The sequence below is a fragment of the Mytilus edulis genome, chromosome 14 (assembly GCF_963676685.1).
Source record: "Mytilus edulis chromosome 14, xbMytEdul2.2, whole genome shotgun sequence".
Lineage (NCBI taxonomy): Eukaryota > Metazoa > Mollusca > Bivalvia > Mytilida > Mytilidae > Mytilus > Mytilus edulis.
Genome location: NC_092357.1, coordinates 21,224,769 through 21,251,836, shown reverse-complemented (window position 1 = coordinate 21,251,836; position 27,068 = coordinate 21,224,769). Strand labels below are relative to the sequence as shown.

The following is a 27,068-nucleotide window of genomic DNA, read 5'->3' as shown; positions in this document are numbered from 1 at the left end:
CGTCTTGCAGCTGGCCCCTAATCAAATATATACTTGTCCAGTGATAACGAACGTCATACTAAACTCCGAATTATACACAAGGAACTAAAAATAAAAATAATACAAGACTTACAAAGGCCAGAGGCTCCTGGACAGGCGCGACAATTCTGCGGGGTTCAACATAATTGTTTTTTTTTTTTAAATTAATTGTAAATGCTACCTACACTCCTCCCCCCCCCCCAAAAAAAACAAACTACAACAATATTATAAATAAAAACTAAAATTAAAATAAACATGAAAAAAAACCCCAATCCAAACAAAATGTTACAAAGTATTATTAATGTTAATATTATTTGTTAATACATTTTAGAACCTTAGATAACAACGATATTTCCTATATAAAAGCTGGATTTTTCAACGGATTTTTGTCGTTAACTAAGGTGTAAGTATTTATTTATATTTTTTACAAAGTAACTAAAAAGTACTGGTGACATCATCAGCTTGCTTTGAAAAAAATGTAAAACATAATATATTGTGTGTGATGCCAAAATATTATCTCATCGATCTATCCTACTGCTATCATTTTTTTTACTATGGACTATTCATTATCTGCTCTGTTTTCCTATCGTTTTTCACGTTTACCCTTATTAGTTCATTGCATGTTTCAAAGGCGATAACATCAGAATTATCCCAATCAATCAACATTTAAATTGGAAAATGGAATGATATTCATCATGCCCTACAAAATCAATTGTTTTTGTTCAGAAAAAGAAAACGTAATAACATGAGAGACTATAAAGAAATTTCACAGAACAAATTAACAATTCAAGACAAGAGTTACAGATAACAATCACCAGAGTCTTAATGCTCAAATATTTATCTTAGCAGGCACATTAAAACTGTACAAAAGAGAAAGCTCCACATGCCTAACCTAAACAGGCATTAATCAATAATAGTCATCATGTAAGAGCAATACAACGTCTTAATTAGGAAGCCTTTAGGGACAACAACATTGTTCTCGAAGAAACCCGATGGAATAAGAGAAATTGTTTTAACTTTTTTTTTTGAATTCTCTATATTAAAAATCGGCATTCTGACATATATCAAGTGATGGTTTGGGATAGCGTGTACATTATATTTTATGATCGAAAAGATGTTTTTGTCAACATTAATTGTAGACGAATATTTGAAAATAGCAATCGAACAAACAAGCATTCTTTCGCTGTATTTGTATACACATTCTAGTTCATTTCTGTGAGTATTTTATTTTTATTTCAGATCACTTTGGAACACAAACTTGACAACTGTATCAGCGAATATATTTGACTCAACAACAAACCTTAAATGGCTGTACGTTTTATCAAAATGTGTATGTCCACTCATTGTCCTGTACACTTTAAAAATAATCATATCATCCGAATATAGTCCCGGTTTATTAGACCGATAGAATTGCGATCTACAAGTATATTAAAGATGTTCGCTCCTCTAGTTTAACAATGTTTTGCCAGATATTCGGAATCCTCTGGTTTTATCAGTGTAGCGACACTACAAATTATGCCCACTCAACCCTCATTTTTTTATTTTTCCTGTAGCACCTGTATATATCTTCCACTTGATATGATATTTCTGTGCTTGTATTTCCTATCATTATTTTCTTGATAGAGGGTTATTGCTAACAAAGAAAGCTATTACATCAAGAGTTCAAAATTGTGAAGCAGAAATCTGCTCTTGGTAAAATTTACGGACGCCATCATGAGTTGGTTTGTGGAATAACCGTTTCACAAATGATATTGTATATCCCTTCGTCGTAACTACAATCCCCTTCGAATTCCCTTTCATGAATGTGATCTACCAAATTAGACATATCAACACAGTCAACAGTTACTTACAGAACTACCATTTGTTTCTGATTAAGTAACAAAAGAACCAAAAAAAGTCGTTCTAGATGAATGATTGGTTTATGTAGCTATATATCGTAATTGATTCTAATAAATATAAACGAAAACGCTATATTTGAAGTAGCAAAGTTTTTTTTGTTTTAACTATGAATGTATTCAGATATCTCAATCAATTATTTTTTGTTTGTTAATTTCACTTAATATTCGATCTGGGTATGAAGTGGTAACTTAAAAGGGATACTTGATGCAACCCTATACACTTTAAGTTGGACATCTGTGTCCCTTGATCTGAACTTGGCAATGATTTATAGAATCTAAATGTTATCATGTCATTTCACTGTTTATTACTACTTGCTACGTAATGTCATTCTTGTATTTAATATATAAAAAGAGACACTCGCTTTATTAAGATCAAGGTCAGATTGATCATATTATACTAGTAGCCAGTGCTGAAGAAATGCAATCTTTAGGTCACTATTTTTTCTCCAAGACAAGAAAGGATATGAATGATGGACATTTTTGGTTGTCGGTAGCATATCCAGACTAATAGGTAAATCCCTTCAAAACTCGGTGATTGGAATACAATTTAAGTGATTTGCATTAATACTTTCGATTTGAAACCTCTTTATTACTCGATTTAAAACTTGTATACCAGTCGCGTCGAAATGAGGTGTCTTCTGCATTGTGTATATGATCCAGCATGCGCATTTGAACCGTTCAAAGTGTTTCACTCGGAAATAAAACACCATCTGAAACCTCGCAGATAAGTCTGCCAATGGAATTCAACTATATAAGACCATGCGGACATGTCGTCATTGATTAAGACATCGGCACATTATGTAGGTGACGTGATAGTGACGTGATAGTTTGTTGATTCGGTTCCAGTCCTTGAAGCTCTGTTTGAGCAGGCACCATAAACAAACGACTGATGCTGCAAACAAAAATTACACTGTTTCCCGATTATTTATTTGCAAAAAAATAATTCAATCTCTGTTTAGGGTGATACCCAACACATTGACTAAAATTCATATAATTGTTTTACAAAGTATTTTCTCAAACCCTTTGACAAACATATATAATATTTAAAAAAAAAATACCAACCATTTCATCAGAAAAACTCATTTGTTATAAAGCACCAATTTTGATCATAACAAAGCTTCATATTTTCATAATAAAACAACATCATTAAAATGGTAGGCTGAGTTATTTCCTTGTAGTGTAAGGTATTAGTACCACCTGAAGGGAAGGGAATATTCTTTATATTCTCTTATATTGTATATTTTGTATAAAAAATACACGAGACTTAAAGTAACTTAACGTGATTTTTAGGAACATATTTGATAATCCACTGATGTGCTGTACGATGACAGATTTTTTTGAATGGCTACCGAATCAACTACCATATTTAGTTGTAGCTGGAACATGTCACGATTTTAACCGAACGACGGATATCCGCTTTTTTAATACGTCACATTGTACATTTCCCGGTAAGTTTCCTTGTTCTTTTGTTATTTTAAAGACTTAAGTCAAAGAGTATTTACACTGATGTTGTGGTTTGGTTTCACATTTAATAAGTATTATTTCACATCAAGTATTCAATTATTTCCAAAGGATATCAAAATCGGTCAGTTTAGTATCAAAGTAAAAAGTCCTTGAATACCTGATGATGACCTTCTGCTGTTGTCTGTTCAATAGTCGGGTTGTTGTCTCTTTCACATATTCCCCATTTCCATTGTTGTCTATGAATGCAATGTACACATTTTAACAAATATATTTTTATATAAAAAAAGAAAAGGTGGTATGATTGCCAATAAGAAAACTATCCACAAGAAACCAAAATTACACAGATATTAACAACTATAGGTACCGTAGGGCCTTCAAAAATGAGCAAAGCCCATACCGCATAGTCAGCTATAAAAGGCCCCGATGAGACAATGTAAAACAATTCAAATAAGAAAACTATAGGCCTTATTTATATAAAAAAAAATGAACGAAAATCAAATATGTAACACATAAACATACGACAACTACTGAGTTACAGGCTCCTGACTAGGGACAGGCAAATATAACAAATATATAATCTTAGTTAACAAATATAGTATTCCATTCAATATAGGCCCGACTTCAGTTTTAGTTTATCGTGTGTCTTTTTCGAGGAGTTTTTTCCTGCTGTACAATAGCGGTTGACTTCAACTCCATTTTTTTTAATTGATTTTAAGAAGTAAAAGCAAATGATTTCTAGACTTCTGATTGAATAATCATCTTAATCGTCTATTGGACTGCAAATAATTGTGGTCTGTTTATACTTGGTATATATTTGTTTATTATTAATGAACTCATTGGAAATTATCTAAAACATCAGATTTTGTACTGTTTTTAAGAGTTCCTTACATTCACCTAGTTAAATTGAGTGCAAGGGACCTTAATAGAACTCAATGAGTTCATTGAGATTGGAGTACAAATTTCAATCATTATTTTATAACGATGTATCAAATTCATAATAAAACAGTTTGCATTAGTATAAGAAGTTTACTCATCTTCAGTTAAGGATGTACTTAGGTGAAATTGAATAAATCATGAATTTTGAATTTATACTATAACCTGGAAGAGTACTAGTTAAGGATCAAAACAAGTTGAAAATAGGCCATGGAGCTTCTTTTCTAGTTATTCGATTTATAAAATATAGATGGGAAAAGGCTGACTCGGATCTTTACGTTATATTTCCATCAGAATTATTTAGGTCTTAAATCGAAAGCAAGTAAATCAAGAACCTGCTTAAATTTGGTTAAGTGACTTTATGAGCTAATATGAAAAAAAATAAATTGGTGTTATGGGGCAAAATATTTCACCTTATATCGTAAAGATAAACGGGAGAAGTCCGAAAATCTGACAGAAATTCCAAAACCTCACATAATTACATCCTTGAATCATATCAAAACACTCCAAATGAAAACAGAGTATGTATGAATCATTCACAATAATATTGCACCCACACTGAGTAACACATCGGTGAAATACTGTTGAGACGACTGAGGTACTACTGCAAATCAGCTTTTTTTCGCGAAACTTTTTTCGATGTGATTAAATTTTGCAGTTTTCAAATTAAGTTGATATGTTAATTGAGGACAAGTTTCACATCTTAGCTGGACTTAGATTTGCGCTATTTTTCTACTCGCGAAAATCGGGAAAATTAGTTGGTTAACAATATGTTACTGAATATACGCTTATATTTTTAAAGAAATATGCCAATGTAAATTTGTTATTCAAAGTTTTTCAAAATATAAACTTATTTGTGTATTTTGACTAAAGAAACACAAAAAAGAATTAATTTTAGTCCTAATCATCAGAAAATATTGTACGAAACATATTAAGAAATATCTTTTTTATATAAAAGTTGACGGCCAATGGAGTTCTTGGTCTACTCCGACGTGTTCTGTTACATGTGGTATTGGTACAGGATTGAGAAATAGGAGTTGCGACAGTCCACCACCCTCTGACAATGGAAAAGAATGTATAGGATCTTACACGGAGGCAATTAATTGTAGTTTAATAGCATGTCCAGGTATAAATTGTCAATATTATTTAAATATCACTTCTCTTTTAGAAAAGAAAATATGTTTACGCATATTTGTGAATCAACTTCTACATTAGAAATACCCATTATGGTTATCTGGTCCGATCTCGTAAGCGCTAAAGTTGACGAAATGTTGTTGAGATTAAAACTGTCTGTCTACATGGTATAGTAAAACAAATGAAGGATTGTTCTGTCAAATATAAGTAAACACAACAATGTGTTATATCTTAAATTTACTATGTTACTGAATAGAAGCTGTCAATTGCCATTTGTGATATACTCAATGAAAATATTTCTTGATTTTGTGTGTTTTGTTCCCACGCTTAGAATCGCAAGACATAAAGCATTGTTATTTAAAACAACATAATTAGGAGAATACATTTTTGATCTCTGAAGACTCGCTGATTAAGCTAGTTTTATTTATAGTCTATAACAACTATCTGTGATAGTTTCTATAATACAAAAGCTATATATCATAATTAGGTCTTTCCACTTTCGTGGAAAGACCTTTTGGTTTTCTTAAGATTATTATGTTTTTCAACCTTTTCGGTTGAAAGACCTATAGGGTTTGTTCTGATTATTATTTTTTTTCCTTCGCTGTTTTTTTTTTGTTTCAGCAAAATGTCGCTTAGATAAATAAAATATGATATCGAACAGTTTATGCGCCTTTGAAAATGACCCTGCTAGACCGATTACTTTCCCATATAAGAGTTATCTCCCCGAATACTGTTTATCTTGTTATCGCCCAATCTTCACAACCGTATAGGAAACCGACAAATTTATTTTTCTAAATTGCTCATTAAATCCACAGGATGATTTGATCTATTTTGATCGAAGCTATCCGGAGACTCCATATGAGAGTTATTCCTCCTTTTGTATATGATATAAGTGATATGCATTTCTAACTGGTAAACCATAAGTGATAGAGACCTACACAAATGGAGGGTCTTTTGATTTAAGATCCTCGGTCCAAAAAAATGAAAATTAGGTCAAGGACAAAGGTCAAGGTCAAATTCGAAATTTTGATTTTGGCTTATTTTCACTTATTTTCAGCAACCTTATAAGATATCGATTTTTTTTTACTAAATTGTTAGTTGCAACATGTCGTAACTTTTTTTATTTTGGTTGAAAGGGTGCGTTGCCAATACATGGGTGTTTTCGCCCCTCTTATAATTAGAATTATGGGTAAAGTGATATTATACTATGACCTTGAAATTGAGGTCAAGGTCATAGGTTAATTGGACGTTCAAGATTTTGACTTTTGCTGAAAATTCATATTTGTACATCATTAAGCCATAGAAACTGACATTTTCAACTGAATCTTAATATGTTCATATAAAAATATATCATTATTGGTTGAAAGACCTTCAATTGTTCTCTGAACAGTTGGTTTTTATTTATTTTTTCTTCTGCCGTCTGAGATACTTTTTTTTTATCTTACAACATATCAAATGGATTTTTGGCCAATGATGTTGTACAGTAATGGGGGTTTCAAAACTCACCCTGTGTAACCGAACACTTATTCTTTTGGTTGTTATATCCCCGCATCCCCCTTTTTTTTTCTTGTTACCGCTATATCTCTAAAACCGTAAAAGATTTTAGCAAACTAATATCACCAAATTGTTCGTCTATTCTTAAGAATGATTTGGTTTATTTTGACTTGAGTGATCAAATGACATCTTATGGGAGTTAATTCCCTTTGAAAATTTACGATAGGTAATTTGTTGGATAAACTTATACTTTATTAGTCGTAGAGTCCTACAGTCTTTTGATATGACGTCCTTACTTCATTTGATGGAAATTGAGATCAAGGTCAAAGTTCAAGGTCATGTAGTAAATTTTGAATTTTGCTTGTTATCGTTATTCCAAAGAAACTGTGACACTGAATGATATGATGTCTTCACAAAAAGGCGCAACTTCAACCTATTTAATTCATAAAGTTTTGGTTAACCCTTATAGGAGTTTTCTCCCCTTTTGTATTTGAAATCAGTATTTCTCTACAACCATACAAGTGATTGACCTGGTGTTTTCGATTTGAGTTCACTGACCTATGACCTTAAAATTGAGATCAAGGTCGAGGTCAAGGTCATGTTATAAATTTAGATTTTTGCTTGTTATCTATATTCCAAAGAAACTGTTGCAGTAAATGATATGCCAAATAACTGTTTACAATAAGGTGAAACCTCAACCTGTTTAAGACGAAGAGTTTTGGTTAACCTTCATAGGAGTAAAGTCTTCTGCATAGACCTATTAATCCTATTTTGTTTATATTAGTTTGATTTACAACATTACATCAACAAGGAGAGACATTTTCTAAGATCGTTTTTTAAATTTCATTCTAATCATGAAGACCTTCAATTGTTCTTTGAAGAATTGGTTTTTAATTAATGTTAAGATCTGTTATCTTTTCCGTGATGATTCAAAATTTTATTTTAGAGTCATTAGATTTTTGTTTTTCTCAAAAACTATTGATGATTATTTCATTAAACTTCACACAAAAGATGACAGGCGTATCATGAGCTCCCGGTGCATCTGTTAATGACCAATTTAAAGTAAAGAACTGTTGATCGAATCAGTAGAAAAGGTAGTAAAAAGAAAGTTCGAAGTAAAATACTATTCCTTTTTTTAATAACTGAAATATTTACATTACACCGGGCAGTATAACACACGTAACTAGTTGATTTATAGATTGTTGGCTGCTTAACATCCAGTGGCAAATATTTCATGTATGTTCGATACGAAAACAAGTTTACAATAAATACAATAGGTAGGTCTTGTCACATTAGAGGCCATTCGGTATGATAGTCGAGGAATTTTGGACTGTCACTGGATATGAAAGTATATTGGATAGGGACAGACATATTACCTCGCGACAAGCCACCTACGGACCCTTCAAACAGGTTGTTGCAAGGGTTCTTAATATATAAAGAGCGTAGCACTCTATTTACACGTGGCATTGGATTTAACGTTCCTATTCTTACCGGACGTGACTGCGAACTTGATACATCCCGCAGAGTCAAACGGACGCCCCACTTTATCAAGCGTTTTACTGACGGTGGGAAGAGGACCAAGTGACCATATTCCGTTTCCCCAGTCACCCATGAGGGTCACACACACCTAAATTGTGCAAAGGCTATAAATAAAAAAGTGTTTTAAAGCTGAAAAAGTTCAAATGTTATCGAATCATAGCATATGGGTACATTTTTGGAAATCTCACTACAGAAATCGCGGTTGACACAAAAGAAGTATACGGAAGTCCAAAGTTTTATCGAACAGATTACATCACTGCAGGCTTCAATATCACATAAGAACTAATAATTGAAGTATGCCCCTTTTGATAAAAAATTGACACTTTTTCTACATAAATGGATACTCAAAAAGACTCATCTAACAAATGTATCCTTGAATTATAAACTTTGACAAAGGAAACTCGATTAAACATAACCAAAATTAGCTATTTTTGAAGGAAATGACAAACATTGCTAAAGGTGGTACCTTACACTACAGGGAGATAACTCTGTAACATCAGCTAAACGTTTGAATTACGTTGTATTGTAAAGGGAATATTTAGCTTCTAAAGGATCAAAATCAGCGTTTGTCAAAGTGCTATACCAGTGTAATATTTCTGACAGAATGGTTGATGGTTGGTTCAAATTTTTTCATTTTTTTATATTTTTATCTAAGGGTCAAAGTTAATACTTTGTCAAAATTTTATGAAAATTTAACGAGCCAAATAAATTTTAGAGAAATTTTTGGTACCACCTTAAGTTACAAGTAAACATAACATTAAACCTATCAAATTAAATATAATTTATTCTGATATTCAATGATTGATTTATTTACAGAACCGTACAGAAGAAGAGGTAAATATTATAATAAGGTCTTTCCACCTGAACTTTTGATTTTATTCTGATTATTATTAGGTCTTTCAACCTTTTTGGTTGAAAGACCTATAGGAAAAAGGTTGAAAGACCTATAGGTTTTGTTCTGATTGTTAGGTCTTTCCACCTTTCCAGGTGGAAAAACCTTTTGATTGTGTTCTGATTATTAGGACTTTTCACCTTTCCGTGTGGAAAGACCTCTGCAATTTGTTCCGATAATTATTAGGTCTTTTAACCTTTTCGGTTGAAAGACCAATAGGCTTTGTTCTGATTATTATTATCATTAGGTCTTTCCACTATTCCGTGTGGAAAGACCTATTGTATTTGTTCTGATTATTATTTTTTTTTCTTCCGGCTAATTTTTTTAATTGCGTAGTATTTATGTTTTAAAAGGTGTCGCTTAGATATTTGAAATATGATATCTTATAGTTTATACGATTTAAAAATTTACAACGGCGTAACAAAATACTTTACGTTGTTAGAGTTATCTCCCCTAACACTGTTTTTCTTGTGGCCACTACTCCTTCGCAACCGTAAAAGATTACGACAAATTTATTTTACCAAATTGCTCGTTACATCTTAAAGATTAGGATATTCATATACGGAGACTCCATATGAGAGTTATTCACCCTTTTTCATTTGATTCAAGTGATTTGCATTTCTAACTAGTAAACCATAAGTGATAGAGACCTAGGGTCTTCAGATTTGAGGTCCTTAGTAAAAAAAAATGAAAATGAGGTCGAGGTCTTTCCTTGTATATTTTAATTGAAAGGGTGTGCAGACAAAAAATTGGAGTTTTTGCCAATCTTACATTTAGAATAACATGTAAAGTGATATTACTCATTAACCAAACATATTAAAGACCTAGGTTTTTTTTATTTTAGGTCCTTGGTTTGTGACCTTGAAATTGAGGTCAAGGTCATAGGTTGATAGGACGTACTAGATTTTGACCGTTGCTCTAAATTCATATTAATACATCATAAAAGCCATAGCAACTAACATTTCAAACTGATTTTTCATATTTCAATATCTAAATAAATCTTTATTAGTGGAAAAATCTTCAATGGTATTCTGAACAATGGTTTTTTTTTCGTTTTTTTTTCTTCCACCTAACTTTTTTCTTACGTAGTGTTGATGTTTCAAAAGATGTCGCTAAGATATTTGGAATATGATATCGTACAGTTAATACGCTGAAAAATTGACAAAGGCGTAAGCAAAAAATTTACGTTGTAAGAGTTATCTCCCCAAACACTGTTTTTCTTGTGGCCACTACTCCTTCCCAACCGTAAAGGATTACGACAAATTTATTTTACCAAATTGCTCGTTACATCTTTAGGATAAGGATATTCATTTGGACCGAAGCTATACGGAGACTCCATATGAGAGTTATTCCCCCTTTTTCATTTGAATCAAATGATATTCATTTTCAACTAGTAAACCATAAGTGATAGAGACCTAGGGTCTTCAGATTTAAGGTCATTTGTCCAAAAAAATGAAAAAAAGGTCACGGTCAATGGTCAAGGTCATGTTCTTAATTTTGATTTTGTCTTATTTTCACTTCTTTTCAAATACCGTATGACATATTGATAAATAATTTTTCATAAATTGTTAGTTGCGACGTGTCCTTTCTTGTATATCTTGGTTGAAAGGGTGTGCATACAACAAATGAGAGTTTTTGTTCATCTAACATTTAGAATTACGCGTAAAGTGATAATACGCATTAACCAAACATATTAAAGACCTAGGGTCTTTTGATTTAAGGTCCTTGGTTTGTGAACTAGAAATTGAGTTGAAGGTCGTAGGTTAATAGGACGTTCTAGATTTTTTACATTTTCTTTAAATTCATATGTATACATCATACTAACATTTTAAACTGATTTTTCATATTTTAATATCAAAATAGATCTTTAATAGTGGAAAGACCTTCATTTGTTCTCTGAACAATTGGTTTTTTCTTTTATTTTAATTTCTGTTTGTATTTCTTGTTACACGCATCTATACAAAAAGTAAAACATGATACGACTTTAGTTATCAAATGTGTCATAATTATCATTTAATATGCCAGACTTGCGTTACGTCTACGTCAGTCTTATCAGTGACGCTCAGATCAAAACGGCATGTATCTTCATGTAATTAATTTGGTTATCGGATGATTTCTGATTTTCTAATCGCACATTTTCCTTATTTGTAACAGTTTACTAGTTAATGCTTCAAGAAATGATTGTTACGTGTTTATGACACCCGGGGTCATATTTCCTTTTAGTTAAAGCATGCAGAATTTTGTGGATTGTTTTAATCTACTTGTACTGTCTAACGTTCTGTTGTCCTATTTAAACGAAAATAATATTTTGATAATTTGAAAGTGATTGTTGCAAAACATCAATTGTTAGGTACTTCACGCACATGAAGGGCGAGACATACAAACACCAAAATTGTTTTTGGTCATGTAATACAGGATGAAGGTCGGTGAAATCTTTACTATCACTGGAATATGAAAGTATTTTGAAAAAGGGACATACAATTGGCCTCGCAACAGGCCACCCACGGACCTCTCAAAGAATTGCTGCACGGGTGAATTACGTGCAGAAAACATTGCATTCTTTTAATTTTACATCCCGCACAGCCAAACATTCGGTTTGATATAAAAAAAGAGATGTGGTATGATTGCTGCTGAGAAAACTTACCACAAAAGTTCTTACGACCTTTAACAATAAGAGAAACTCATATGATATAAAGACGGCTTTTGAATGCCCTGTAATGTTAGTCGAAGAAAATCAGTTATGCTTTACCCCAGTCTTCTTTTTTTATATCAAAAAGTGTGTTCTGTTAAAAAATTATAACATGAAGTTCCAAAACTAAATGAAAAGTCAAACATATTTACTTTATATTTTTATATATGTAGGATGTAAAAGACGAAACAGAAGAGGAAGAAAATAGAAAGTCTTATATCATTGCCGATTGAATTCCAGGGAGGATACACTCAAAACAATTGACGTGAACAACAACTTCTTGTTTAAAACAGAACTGTGCAAAACTGCGGGGGAAATTTGGTTTATTTGATCGATTATATATTGAGGGATTGTCACTATTTAAATGTTGAAATATGACTTACGTAATAAAATTCGTTTCTTTAATGAACTGATATTTTGGGCAGAATTTAACTGTAAATGAGGTAACTAAACAATTATTGAAATGTCATCAAAAATCAAATTTGCTTGCATACTAGTACAGGATTGTTCTGTAATTCGTCACCGTGTTTTTTTTATAATAAATATGGGTATGAAATTCGTGTTGCTTTTTGTGCATGTTGCTGCCATAAACAAAACAACACGCATTGAAAACAAAATACCCGAAAAGAAGATGACGAAATGACAAAAAAAAAACAAAGAAAAAAAGAATAAGAAACATTTTATTAATGATCAAACTCAAAAGTCCATTTGCAACCTAAAATATAAAAATGAAGACTTTAACCGATAAACGTCGAATAAACGCTATCCAGATCAGATGTGACTTTCTACTAAAATCATTTGCCTCAACCTGAATAGGACTCAATCGATTAATTTACATATCAGGTTACTTACTAATGTTGCTTATGAGTTGAAAACATCGAATGGGTCACCAAGATCTGTAAAAAGTAAAATCACAAAAATACCGAACTCCGATGAAAATTCAAAACGGAAAGTTTCTACTAAAATTGCGTCATCAAAGGATTAAATATATCAAACGTATGGAACGAAAATTCAAAACGGAAAATCACTTATTAAATGGAAAAATCAAAGGATAAAATACATCAAACGAACTGTCATATTCCTGACTTGGTAAAGGCATTTTTAAACGGTGGGTTGAACCTGTTTCTAAAGCGCTAAACCTCTCGCTTTATTGTCCTGTTAGCTTAGGTAATATTGGTGACATGCGTTTTCCCGTATATCACTGATTGTAAAGTGTTTAAGGTTATATTTATAACCAAAAATCTAAACAAACTTACAGTCAATCAAAAGGCTCTGCATCTTTATCATATCACGTTTATTGTGTTTGTTGTGGGAACCCTGGTGATTCTTCATGAAGTTAGATTTGTAGAACTCGAATGTAAAATGGAAAATCACAAAAAATCTGAACCCAGAGGAAAATTCTAAGAGGGAACACCATAATTAAATGGCAAAATCAAACCAGATCAGATGAATGAACAATGAATATTATATTCCTGACTTGGTAAAGGTTTTTGTAATAAGAAAATGTTGTATTGAACTTAGTTTCATAGCTAGTCAAACCTGTTACTTGTATGACAGTCGCATGTTAAAACGTGCGTCTTGTGTATTAACTTATAATCCTGGCACCTGTGATAACTATATATACAATTATATTGTCAACGATGCTATACAAAAACACACATAGTAGGTATTAGGTAAAAAGTTAACTCAAATGTAAGACAAATTTTGAAAGTTATCTTATCTTTGTGTATACGCAAAATGTTGTTGTAATTCTGAGTATATCTTAATACCTATAAATACATTGTATGGTCGTTCCGACAGTCAGGAACGGTCGGATTGCCCGTCAAGTGTAAATATAACGCTACGAATATTAAAGTCAACCCAATTGTTATAGTTAGGGCCCCTCTACTTAGGTGGGCCCTGCTAGTTTCGCCCAAAATCAACAAAATAAGGAGTTAACACCAAAATTTATGGGAAATATGCATAATTGTCTGTTCTATTGTCGGGTTGTTGTCTCTTTGACACACTCCCAATTTCCATTCTAAGTTTAATAAATCTGAAGAGTATTCAACCTATCCCCCTAACAGTTAAAAAAAGTACACAACGTATCCCCCAAAAAAGGCCCTTCGTATCAATAGGTCTACTGAAGCACTTAAAAGCTGGTTAAATTAGTTAACAACAAATTGGGAACCCAACCAACTGTGGATTGCTCGTCTCTGAATCGTTTACATTCCGTCCTTTATACAGACTAAATACTTAGTGACTGCAGTCTATATAGTTAGAACCAATCGGTTGTGGTGATCCATTCTTCGTCGTGAAGCGTTCAGTCTAATTTTTCCTCACTTGTACTGTATGTATACACGAGTCAAGGTAGGGAATTACAGGGGTCTAGTGTCTTTTGTTGGGACCCATTTAGCTGTGAAAATGCTCGCACTAAAGACTGGTGTCCCACTGTTTACTTGGTACGACTGCAGATTGAAATTAATAGTGCCTATATTATCTGCTTTAAAAAGTCACCTTTAACTCAAACTTTAATTTTATGGATTACGGGATCGGGATTCTTTGCCGATTAAAGATTCTAAACTAATGACTGTTAGTTTTTTCAGTTTTATCTTTCTGTCAATTACTCTCGTTGAGGATCATGGAGCATTTCTGTTCATTTCTCCAGTTGAAGAAAGGTCCATAAAAGTGAAGGGTGTATGACCTTTTTCAGTGTTGTCAGTCGTTTCTTCCGTCAACATATGAATTTTCTATATGGGTGGCTTTTAAAGATTTCCTCGACTGAAAAATAATTGTCGGGTTGGTTTCAAAATACATAGGCTGCCAGGGAAAACACCCGATCAGCCCAGTACTCAAGAGACTTTTCGTGATCTTGCCAGGCATTGTTGAACTGGACCCTGGAAGTATCATGGAACGGTTTGAAACCAGAGGGCTTAGTATTTATTCGACAACATTGTCATTTTTTGAATGACAATTAAACAGTGTTGGAAAGATAAAATAAATACACTTTCGTTTTTCGTTTTTTGTTTTTGTGAAATCAAAAATGAAAAATGAAAATACTTTTGTTTTTCGTTTTTTTGTTTTGTGAAATAAAAAACGAAAAATGAAAACACCTTTGTTTTTCTTTTTGGTTTTTAAGAAATCAAAAACGAAAAATGAAAACACTTTCTTTTTTCATTTTGGTTTTTAAGAAATCAAAAACGAAAAATGAAAACACTTTCGTTTTTTGTTTTTTGTTTTTGATATTTCAAAACGGAAAACGAATGGACGCAGATATACAGGGACCCTTTATCCTGTGGTTGGGAAATTCTTATCCCTCGCGGTATCTTCCCTTGCAGACCAGTATGTCTTGTTCTCAATACTGCCCCCGTGGTCTAGATGATTATCTTGGTATGGGACACCAATATCGTTATGACTCAACTCTTTTTCTGAACTGTACCCTGTAGCCTCCATACGGGGGCCGTTTTGAGAACAAGACATACTGATCTGCAAGGGAAGACACCGCGAGGGATAAGAATTTCCTTACCACAGGGGAAAGGCGAATAAATACAAAGCCTTCTTGTTTCAACCTGCTCCCTGATACTTCCCGGGTCCAGTTCAGCAAAGCCTGGCAAGATCACGAAAAGTCTCTTGAGGACGGGGCTGATCGGGTGTTTTCCCTGGCAATCCCTACCTTAACTCATGTATACATACAGTACAAGTGACGAAAATTGAGACTGAACTCTTCACGACGAAGAACCTATTGGGTCTAGCTATATAGAGGACCTGCAGTCACTAAGTATTTAGTCTGTATAAAGGACGGAGTGTAAACGATTCAGAGAAGAGCAATCCACAGTTGGTTGGTTTCCCAATTTGCTGTTAACCCATTTTACCAGCTTTTAAGTGCATCAGTAGACCTATGGATACGAAGGGTCTGTTTTAGGGGATAAGTTGTGTACTTTTTAAAATTGTGAGGGGGATAGGTTGTATACTTTCAGATTGTTTAACTAAGAATGGAAATTGGGAATGTGTCAAAGAGACAACAACCCGACAATAGAACAGACAATTATGCATATTTCCCTTAAATTTTGATAAGATTTCCTTATTTTGTTGATTTTGAGCGAAACTAGCAGGGCCCACCTAAGTGGAGGGGGCCTTATCAATAGAAATTTGTTTGACCTTAATATTCGCAGGGTTATATTTTCACTTGACGAGCAATCCGACCGTTCCTGTCTGCTGGAACGACCAACCAATATATCTATAGGTGTTTAGATATACTCGGAATTACAACAACATTTTGCATATACATAAAGATAAGTGCAATAAGAAAATATTATGAATATGTCACCAAATATTAATGTTCAAGCTACTTTATATGGGAAGAAGCTAAAACTAGAAAATAAAAGGGAACAAAAGATTGAAGGTTTACTCCTCAGATCAAGAGCAAACTGGCATGAAAATCGAAAAAAAAAAAATGCTCCGAATACTTTTGCAAATTAGAGAAGAGTAATTTTATCAAAAAGACAATGGCTGAATTGATTGATGACCAAGGTAAACATATTTCTGAACAGTCAAACATTCTTTTTGAAAAACATAAATTTTATAAAACTCTGTATTCAAGCAGAAGATCTGACAGGGAAGACAACTCTTTTCATACAAAGTGATCTGTATGAGGGTAACTTGACATTTGATGAATGTGCTTTGGCACTGAAACATATGACAAATGGTAAGAGTCATGGTTCCGATGGATTTACAGTTGATTTTTATAAAACATTTTTGAGAGAAATCGGTCCATTTGTATATCGATCTTTATCTTTTGGGTATGAGCATAGAAATTTGTCTACTTTTCAATATCAGAGTGTCATTACTTGCCTTCCAAAAGATGGAAAAAATAGGAGATATATGAGTAATTGGCGACCCATCAGTTTACTGAATACTGACATTAAAATAGCTTCAACAGCTATAGCTAACAGACTCAAACCAGTATTGCCATTTATTATAAGTGACACTCAGAATGGGTTTATTAAAAATAGGTTCATCGGGGGAAAACATTCGTTATTATATATATGATCTTATGCATTATCTGGAAGAGCAAACTATGACTGGTTTACTGTTACTTGTTGATTTTGAGAAAGCATTTGATTCTGTTGAGCGGGATTTTCTAGTAAAAGCTCTAAAAAGCTTTAATTTCGGACCATCTATATGCAAATAGTTTGAGATTCTCTATTCAGAAGCTAAAAGCTGTGTAATCAATAATGTTAATTTGTCAAGTTTCGTCAATCTTGAGCGAGGCTGTAGACAAGGTGAACCCTTATCCCCATATGTATTTATTATAGGTGTTGAATTATTAGCTCTAAAACTAAAATCTTCATCTGAAATCCATCGTACTCCTATTCACAACAAAGAATTATTGTTGAGCCAGTATGATAATGACACATTTCTTGTTTTAGATGGAAAGGAAAAATCTTTATAGGAGACTTTAAAATGTTTTGATTCTTTTCACATGGTCTCTGAGCTAAAAATGAATGCATCCAAGACCAAAGCTGTTTGGATTGGAACCAAAAATATTCAGACCATATACTTTGTCCTAATTATAATCTTCAATGGACAAAATCAAATTTCAAACTTTTAGGAATAGATTTTTCATTAGATTTACAAGCTATGTTAGATATAAATTTCACAAAGAAAATAAAGGAATTGTCATCAATACTTAAGGCTTGGGAACACAGAAAACGTACATTTTTGGGTAAAATTACTGTTGTAAAGACTCTGGCATTACCAATGATAATTCATTTGCTCACAGCTTTACCAAATCTATCCCAGATTAAAATTAAAGATTTAAATACTCTCTTTTATAACTTTATATTGAATGGGAAATTAAAACGTATAAAACGCAATACACTAGTTATTTCATACGGAACGCCTTTATGAAGTAATTTCATTCGGAACGCCTCGATGAGGTCTTTTTACTCGGAACGCCTTTATGACGCTATTTCATTCGGAACGCATTTATGAAGTTATTTCATTCGGAACGCCATAATGAAGTGTTTTCATTCGGAACGCCTTTATTAAATCGTTTCATTGGGGACGCCTAGAGCCTAATATTAATTAAAAGACAATGATTTATAAAATATTTGAATGTTGCAAAAAAGTTAACCATCGGAGTAACATTTGATATCACATTCATACAAACATTTATAAAATTATTTTGAATTTTATCGAAAATAAGCTTTGGATTTCAAATATTTTGGCCTCGAGCATCACTGAAGAGACATGTTTTGTCGAAATGCGCCTCTGGTGCAAGAAAATTAGTACCGTTGATTTAATTTCTACCACTGGGTCGATGCCTCTGCTGGTGGACTATAACTCCCCGAGGGTATCACCAGCCAAGTAGCCAGTACTTCGGTACTGGCATGAAAACACGGATTTTTGTGTTATCAAAATTTGCTGTTACAAAATATTAGAAATTATTATAAATTAAGGAATGTATCTCCCTCGTGCAAAGCTCTGATTCCTTTCACGGATTTGGCTATACTTTTTGGACCTTTTGTGTTATAGCTCTTCATCTTTTGTATAAGCTTTGGATTTCAAATATTTGGACCACGAGCATCACTGAAGAGACATGTATTGTCGAAATGCGCATCTGGTGCAAGCAATTTAGTACCGTTAATTTTATTACTACCACTAGGTCGATGCTTCTGCTGGTGGACTATTAGTTCCCGAGGGTATCACCAGCTCTGTAGCCAGTACTTCGGTACTGGCGTGAAAATACGGATTTTTTTGTGTTATTAAAATTTGCTGTTACAAAATACTATAAATTATTATAAATTAAGGAATTTATCTCCCTCATACTGATAATTTTATTATTGACAAGGTTGCAAATATAATAACTTTGATAGTACATGCATGAACTGTTATCAAAGTATAACTCATTTAATAGATAAGTGTTTCCTGTTTGAACATGACAAAACCGTGTTAAACGATTATATGAACTACAGACTAATTATACGTATTACTAAACATGTAACATTTAGATGACATCCATAGCATGCATAATTAGCCTTTTAGTTTTGATGTGTGCATCCTATATGTCATTAGAGCAATAGAGCAAGCTTGTTTCTTTCACATCATATATAAAGATGAAGATGTGTTAAGATTGTTAAACAGACAACGCACAACAAAAGAGCAAATGACAGTGACATCAACAGCCGTAGACACCGTGATGCCTCCAATAATGAGCAATATGTTTTACAATTTTCGTATTGTACTAACAAGTTGGTAGGGTATACCGTGATGCGAAAGACAATTTGAATGTGTCACAAGTCACACCCTAGTGCAAGTTAACACGTCTAAAAAGAGATGCAGTAAAGGTTCTTATAAATACTTATAATCTTATGATAAACTTTTTTGCCCGAAATGATTAAATTGTAATGTACATGTAATGTCTTTGTAAGACGCAAATTACGGGTGCCACATGTGGTGCAGAATCTGCTTATCCTTTCCACCTGAGGTCAACCCTTGTTTTTGGTAGGGTTGGTTTGTTTTTATAATTTAAAAACCAGTAATTACTTGGCTGAAATTCGTCTGCAAATTTGACTGGATAGCCTTAAGGTATAAAATGTAAATAAATTTGTAAGTGAGTGAAACCTGCTCACACTGTTATATTATATCCTTATTATTTGATTTAGATTTTTCGAATTAGACGTAAAATTTTCACCCACCAACCCAAACCCATTTTACAAAATTGAAGTTTGCTATTTGAATGAGCAGTTGTAGAGTTTTCGCATTTTGGGCGCATTTTGTTATTTCTTTTAGGCCCGCTTTATTAAGATTATTCGTATGTGTATCTTTTGTATTGTATTATACGGAAGCGTATTAGGGACATAGAAAAAATAAAATTGGCAGTGAACTTTTTTTTCAAAGTCGAAATTTTGACTTTTCAAATCTCGAAATTTTGACTTTAACTTGAAATTTTGACTTTTCAAATCCCGAAATTTTGACATAAACTTGAAATTTTGACTTTCAAAAATCTTGAAATTTCGACTTTTTGAAAAGTCGAAATATTGACTTTTTGAAACTCGAAATTTCGACTTGTGAAAAGTCGAAATTTTCGGCTTTAAACTCGAAATTTCGACTTTTTTAAACTCAAAATTTCGACTTTCATAAAACTCAAAATTTCGACTATTTTAAACTCGAAATTTCAACTTATTTTAAATTCAAAATTTCGACTTTTTGTAAACTCAAAATTTTGACTTATTTTAAACTCGAAATTTCAACTTATTTGAAACTCAAAATTTCGACTTTTGGTAAACTAAAAATTTCGAACTCAAAATTTCGATTTTTTTTTACAATCGAAATTTCGACTTTGATCTCTTTTAAAACTTTGATGTTAGTATTCAAACACAGTTATTACAATTTTAGAAGGAGTAGACATGGACGCAAATTATTAAAGCGTCACCAACACATTTTTGCAATTTATATTTTGAAATAGGTTTTGTTCCATGTTTTAGTTCCCACGACACTGTCATAGAATCGTCATATCTGAGAACATATAGCATCGCAGTTTCAAAGGCCTGTTTGGTTTCCCAATAGCAAGTCACTGACTTTGCCTTGTTTAAACAATGGTAAATCAAGAGGCCAAAAATGCCATGCATATTCAGGGCGACAAATGAGCTGCTCGGTTTTCTAGTTTTGGAATTTTGAAATAAATAAATGGTTCTTTTTTCTGGAATATTGATTCAACTCTACAAGTTGACATTCTTATTACACAACTATTAACCATTGTCTTTATATATCAGACTGTTGAATAAAAGTATGTCGTAATTAACATGGGTGTATCGGAATAACGGGGTTGTCTTGATACACATATCTGAAGTCCAGACTTGAAATATGTATTTGAACGTGAAACATGTTTTATTTATTCTTCGGCAAGAACAAGATTTTCTATCTAAAATAACCTCTTTAAAATGGTTTAGTTTATTAAAATGTGCTTATTAAGTTTATGATGTATATGGCTCTCCGCTTGCTGATATAAATGACTGTGAATGTGGTAATCGCAAACGTATAAATACTTAGGAAAATTCGAAATTTTGAGTTCAAAACAAGTCGAAATTTTGAGTTCAAAACAAGTCGAAATTTTGAGTTAAAAAGAAGTCGAAATTTCGAGTTTAGAAAAAAACCGAAATTTCCAGTTTTAAAAAAGTCGAAATTTTGAGTTTAAGTCGAAATTTTGAGTTTAAGTCGAAATTTCGACTTTTTATAAAGGCAAAATTTCGAATTCTAAAAGAGTCAAAATTTCGACTCTTTGAAAAGTCGAAATTTCAAGATTTTAGAAAGTCAAAATTTCAAGATAAGAAAAGTTAAAATTTCGAGTTAAAGTCGAAATTTTAAGATTTGAAATGTCAAAATTTCGACTTTGAAAAAAAAGTTCACTACTACTTTTATTTTTTCTATGTCCCTAATACGCTTCCGTAGTATTATATGAATATTTTGTGTGTAAATTAGATTTATTTATGTATCTTATATGTTAATTCAAGCTGCCAAAATTAAACTATTACTGGTTTATATCTTCTTTATTTGAAAGCCCTCGTAATTCGTGTTGCTTATTCTTTAGTTTATATGTTAAATCATGTGGACTATTGTTTTTTGTTTTTTGTTTTTATTTTAAGTTGGGATAATTTCCCCGATTTATTTGTTTGACAGTCCCTCATACATCATTCGTCCCTCTTTTACTCATAGAGCATTTTCCTGATTTATATAGACTTAGTGTTGTTCACTCTTTCGTTTACTCTGATGTGAAGTGTATTTTTGTCGATTTGTTTCCCGTGGTATTTTTCTATTTTTTTCTAGTCTTTTATTACCTAAGAAGAAGTAGTTATAGAAGTCTTCATACGGTATGGTGATGACTTAGGATATAAAATGTTTTAAAATTTGTTTGTTTGGATAAAATGCGCTTCAATTTTGATGTTAACTAAACAGTACGAAATACTGTAAGGCTCACAAGTTTGCAAGATTTGGCAATTTGTTAATTGCACAATTCTGGGAGAACATCATGAATATAAATATTTCCGTTTAGTTATCTTTAAAAAAAGAAAAATCAGAGACAATAAGGAATAGTATGCAATAGTTTTGGAATACACAAAACATATTATGATCCCTTTGATAAGTTCACACCAACCCGTATATAAAAAAGAAGATGTGGTATGATTGCAACTGAAACGGCTATCCACAAAAGACCAAAATTAGATAGTATATTTGTTGAACGTCTATAATATCAAGGGTTTTACTAGAAGTTTCAAATGCGCTTAAGATTGTCAATGGTTCATAAAAAGAGTTCAAGGTCAGAATACCCTGCCATACAGATCTCTAGAAATATCCCGTACACCAAATAAATTTGTTCCTATTCTTATAGTGCCTTAGAAACTGACAAATGTAAAAGTTATGCTTGACAAATTAATTCGGAACATAATGTCAAAAGTATATGAACCCTGACCGACAGCCAGACATAGACATCTTACTATCATGCAATATATCAAATACAATTGAAGTCATTATGGTCATATATGAAACATGCAGACATACATGTACACATCAGATCTTTCACGATCTTCAAAAGTGCGGTACGTGACCTTTCACGATCCGAAAAATTAATGTTTGTGTAAATAATTCTTTATTTACCAAGTTTCAAATTATGTTTATACAAAATAACTATGAGAACCATTTGATTAATTCAAATAGAATGCCCTTATTCGGATAAAAGTAGTTTTTCTAGTCGAATTTGTGAAAAAATCATGTTTGTTTACATTTTTAATGTAATTGAAATGTCGAGAAGCAATCTGCCTTTTGTCGTTTTGTAAAATTAGATATTCTCACATACTGATCATAATGTTGAACCATTTTGACAGACAGTTTTATTTTGTCGTTAATTTGTCTGTGTGATTAATTAAATTAGAATATATATTTATTGACTTTTCATATGTCTTCTCTATTAAACATTGTAAATGTTTTTCATTTTTCACGATCCATTACCAGAACTTTCACGATCGTCTCTCAATACTTGACCGCCGTTAGATATTCTTTCACGTTTCATTTCTCTCGTTAAACCGAATGACACCCAGACATAGCGACAAACCGAGAAGCTTTAAACAGTAATTCATTTAAACGTCATCTTCGCTAGTTATGGGTTTATTCACATAAATTAGTTTGACAAGTCTGTTTGACCCTGAGTCACGAGTTATATTCTTTAACACGTATGATGCACTTAAGCTCTGACGATTTTTCAAGGTATCATGTAACAACAAAATGTGAAATTATAATACCTTCCCCTTTTCCGATTTTGTCCGATTTTTTTCATGGTTCTTCTTAAGTTATGTGCAAATAAAATAATAATAAAAAAAAATATGTTGCAAATACTTTTATGACATAAACCAAAAGGCGGGAACAAACACATATGGTAGGTAAACATGTAAAAAATTAAGGTACAGCAGTCAACAGTGTGTAATTGTCAACTTACAAGTTGAAACAGAATAATCGAACGAAAAACCGTTGTTGTAGGCGTCAAACTTATGAAAGAGATTTCGCTGCACACAGAATGTATTTTTCGAAAGATAGAGTAGTCGTGGGGTGTATAGCTGTATATATTGTGATTCATATCAGGAATAAATCAAATTTTGTAGTGTTCTTCCTAAACCTGAACTAGTGGTGTTACATCTTACAAGGTCTACCCGAAATATTTTTGCAAGACTTTCTACTCAAGCAGATGCTCTGGCCTGTCTAAAACTTAAATGAGGTGAACGTTTTTTCCCTTCGTGTTGAAGGTTTCACTGTGACATTTAGTCGAAGACCTGTTTCATTGCTTTTTGCGCCATTTGCGTCACATGCATGTACTGATACAGTGAAATTGACAGAAACTGCATTGTCTTTGTTTTTGATATTTTATCTTTCATTATAACCACCATGTTGTTAAAATAGAAAGAAGTTATTTTTAGCTTAACAAAAGCAAAAGAAAAATTTAACAAAAACAATATGTACAGATACCATATAAAATGGAAAATGGAAACGAGGACTACGTTTATGAATCAACAACCCTACCCAGGGACAGAAAACAGCTCAAGGCAACCGATGTGTCTTCAACTCAGCGAGTCCATCTCAAACATGTAGCCGGGCTTTAGTTGGCCCATAAATAAAATTAGGTGTTAGTTCATTACCTGCCTTTTTGTAATTGTCCTGTTAAGTCATCAACTTATTCTGTACATTGGTTTCGTAGAAAATGATCTAAGTGATTTAATTTTTTCCATGTCGGCTTTTCCTAACCCTCTAGAATTTAGAATTGGACATTGTTTCAAACACAGGCGACATGGAAAAGTTGCTCCTTTTATACACATCATTTCTATCTTCATATACGAATGCGGCATTTGATTCATTTGAACAACAGATATTCCAACGATAATAAATATTCAACTATAAAGAAAAAATAAAATTGAGAAAGGAAATTGGGAATGTGTCAAAGCTACAACAACCCGACCATAGAGCAGAAGGCCACCAATGAGTCTTCAATGTAGCGAGAAACTCCCGCACCCGGAGGCGTCCTTCAGCTGGCCCCTTAAAAAATATGTACATGTATACTAGTTCAGTGATAGTGGACGTCATAAGAAACTAAGATTAAAAATCACAAAACTAACAAAGGCCGGGCCTCACGGTCATAAAACTTTCGAGCATGATTTTTGTACTCAGACTTGAAAATCAAACAATCAAATTGCTGGATTTCATGTTTCGAGAATGATTTTTGTACTCCGAGCACTGAGCAAAGTTTTCTGCCTTCAAGGCCAGAGGCTCCTGACCTGGGGCAGACGCAAAATTGCGGAGGGATTAAACATGTTTATCAGATCGCAACCCTCCCCCTATACCTCTAGCCAATGAAGAAAAGAAAACACATAACAATACGCACATTTAGTTCAAGTCCGAGTCCGATGTCAGAAGATGTAACAAAAGAAAATAAACAAAATGACAATAATACATAAATAACAACAGACTACTAGCAGTTAACCGACATGCCAGTTCCAGAGACATTTTGTCTGGAGTTATCGTTGATTGTGTTGTATCACTATATTATACAAGAGTGCACACGCTGAAATGGCTCGCCTTCTTTACTAATCATTGATATTATGTTGATAGACCTCAATATAAAGCTTTATTACAACTGTCACATAAACTTAACATTAACCAAAGAAAACGAAACATTGATCAATAAACCATGAAAATGAGCTCAAGGTCAGATGAACCATGCCAGGCAGACATGTACATCTAACAATTCTTCAATACGACACATATAGTTGACTTATTGCTTACATTCACCTTACATTCCTTCCATACACCGAATATAGTAGACCTATTGCTTATAGTATCTGAGATATGGAATTGATCACCAAAACTGAACCTTGTTCACTGATCCATGAAATGAGGTCGAGGTTAGGTGAAAACTGTCTGACAGGCATGATGACCTTGCAGGATACGCACATACCAAATATAGTTATCAAATTACTTATAAGAGAGAATTAAACATTACAAAAAATCTTAACTTTTTTCAAGTAGTCACTGACCATGAAAATGAGGTCAAGGACATTGGACATCTGACTGACGGAAAGTTCGTAACATGAGGTATGTATATACAAAGTATGAAGCATCCAGGTCTTCTACCTTCTAAAATATAAAGCTTTTAAGAAGTTAGCTAACGCCGCCGCCGCCCTATTCTGCAACAAAAGTTGCAGGCTCGACAAAAATGACTTCTTTATTTATGTATCAGTGTTTTTACGGGTGATTGCTGCATTGTACTAGTCTTTATTTTTGTCGAATTTGATACTTCGTATTTATCATGTTTATGTTTAAATTACCTTAAAAAAGAACATACTAAGCGAAATTCAAAAACAGACTTTGCGAAGAAAGAATACAATTACATTTTGTACCTTCTCTAACGCGACAATTATAATAAAAACAATATAAGAAAGAATTATTTGTATTGCTATCCTCGGCAAAGGCCCAAATCTCTTTTGATTGCATTTTGTACAGATAAAAAGTATTCAGGAGAGGCGAAACATATCCATCTAGAAAAGGTAAAACCTTATGAGCAGTTAATCGAAGGAAAACATTTTAGAATGGAAATGCAGAACGTTTTAAAGAGACAACAACTCAACCAAAGAGCAGATAACAGCCGAGTTACACGGATGGGTCATCAATACAGCGAGTAAATGTCGCCAGGAGTTCAGTTTTAAAAGATTTCATACTTAACTTAGGAATATATAAATGAACTAAAATTCAAAAGCATACAAGACTTACAAAGGCGTGAGGCTCCTGACTTGGGACAAGCACAAGCATGCGGCGAGTTTAAACATATTTTTTGAGATCTCATGCCTCTTATATACCTCTAGCCAGTTTAGGGGGAAAACAAACAAACAAACACGTTGGGATCCAGCTAACATGTTAAACCCCGCCTCATTATTTATGTAAGTGCCTGTCCCAAGTCAGGAGCCTGTAATTCAGTGGTTGTCGTTTGTTTTTGTCTTACATATTTGTTTTTCATTAATCTTATATACAAATAAGGCCGTTAGTTTTCTCGTTTGAATTGTTTTACATTGTCATGTCGGGGCCTTGTATAGCCGACTATGCGGTATGAGCTTTCTCATTGTTGAAGGCAGTACGGTGACCTATAGTTGTTAATGTCTGTGTCATTTTGGTCACTTGTTGACAGTTGTCTTATTGGCAATCATACCACATCTTTTTTATACATACAATGTAGCAACACAGTTACGTCTATATATCAGTCGTATTCATTAGTCAGTACGATTACCATATGTATGTTTCTGCTTACTACTTTAAATTAACGCTGAAGCATTGAAGATGCACATTAATTATCAATTTGCAAGTTACATTAATTCAGGTCGCTCTTTTATGACTTGTTATACAACGTTTTCTTTTGACGACCTCTGCAAGAACCTACTGATGAAATATCCGTTTCAAAAGGAACTCCCGAATTGCCTTTCTGACTTGTAAATAA

General features: G+C 32.9%; 1 protein-coding gene across 1 annotated transcript in view; it reads left to right on the top strand.

Annotated features, from left to right (window-relative positions):
• LOC139502701 (slit homolog 1 protein-like) overlaps positions 1-12,611 on the top strand; it is a 45,998-nt gene extending 33,387 nt beyond the window's left edge. The window contains exons 7-12 of the mRNA XM_071292254.1: positions 350-421; positions 1,258-1,329; positions 3,207-3,364; positions 5,272-5,439; positions 9,297-9,314; positions 12,235-12,611. Coding sequence (XP_071148355.1) covers positions 350-421; positions 1,258-1,329; positions 3,207-3,364; positions 5,272-5,439; positions 9,297-9,314; positions 12,235-12,269 — 523 coding nt within the window. The 3' untranslated portion in view covers positions 12,270-12,611. The remainder of the gene's footprint in view (positions 1-349; positions 422-1,257; positions 1,330-3,206; positions 3,365-5,271; positions 5,440-9,296; positions 9,315-12,234) is intronic.
• The last annotated feature ends 14,457 nt before the right edge of the window (positions 12,612-27,068 follow it).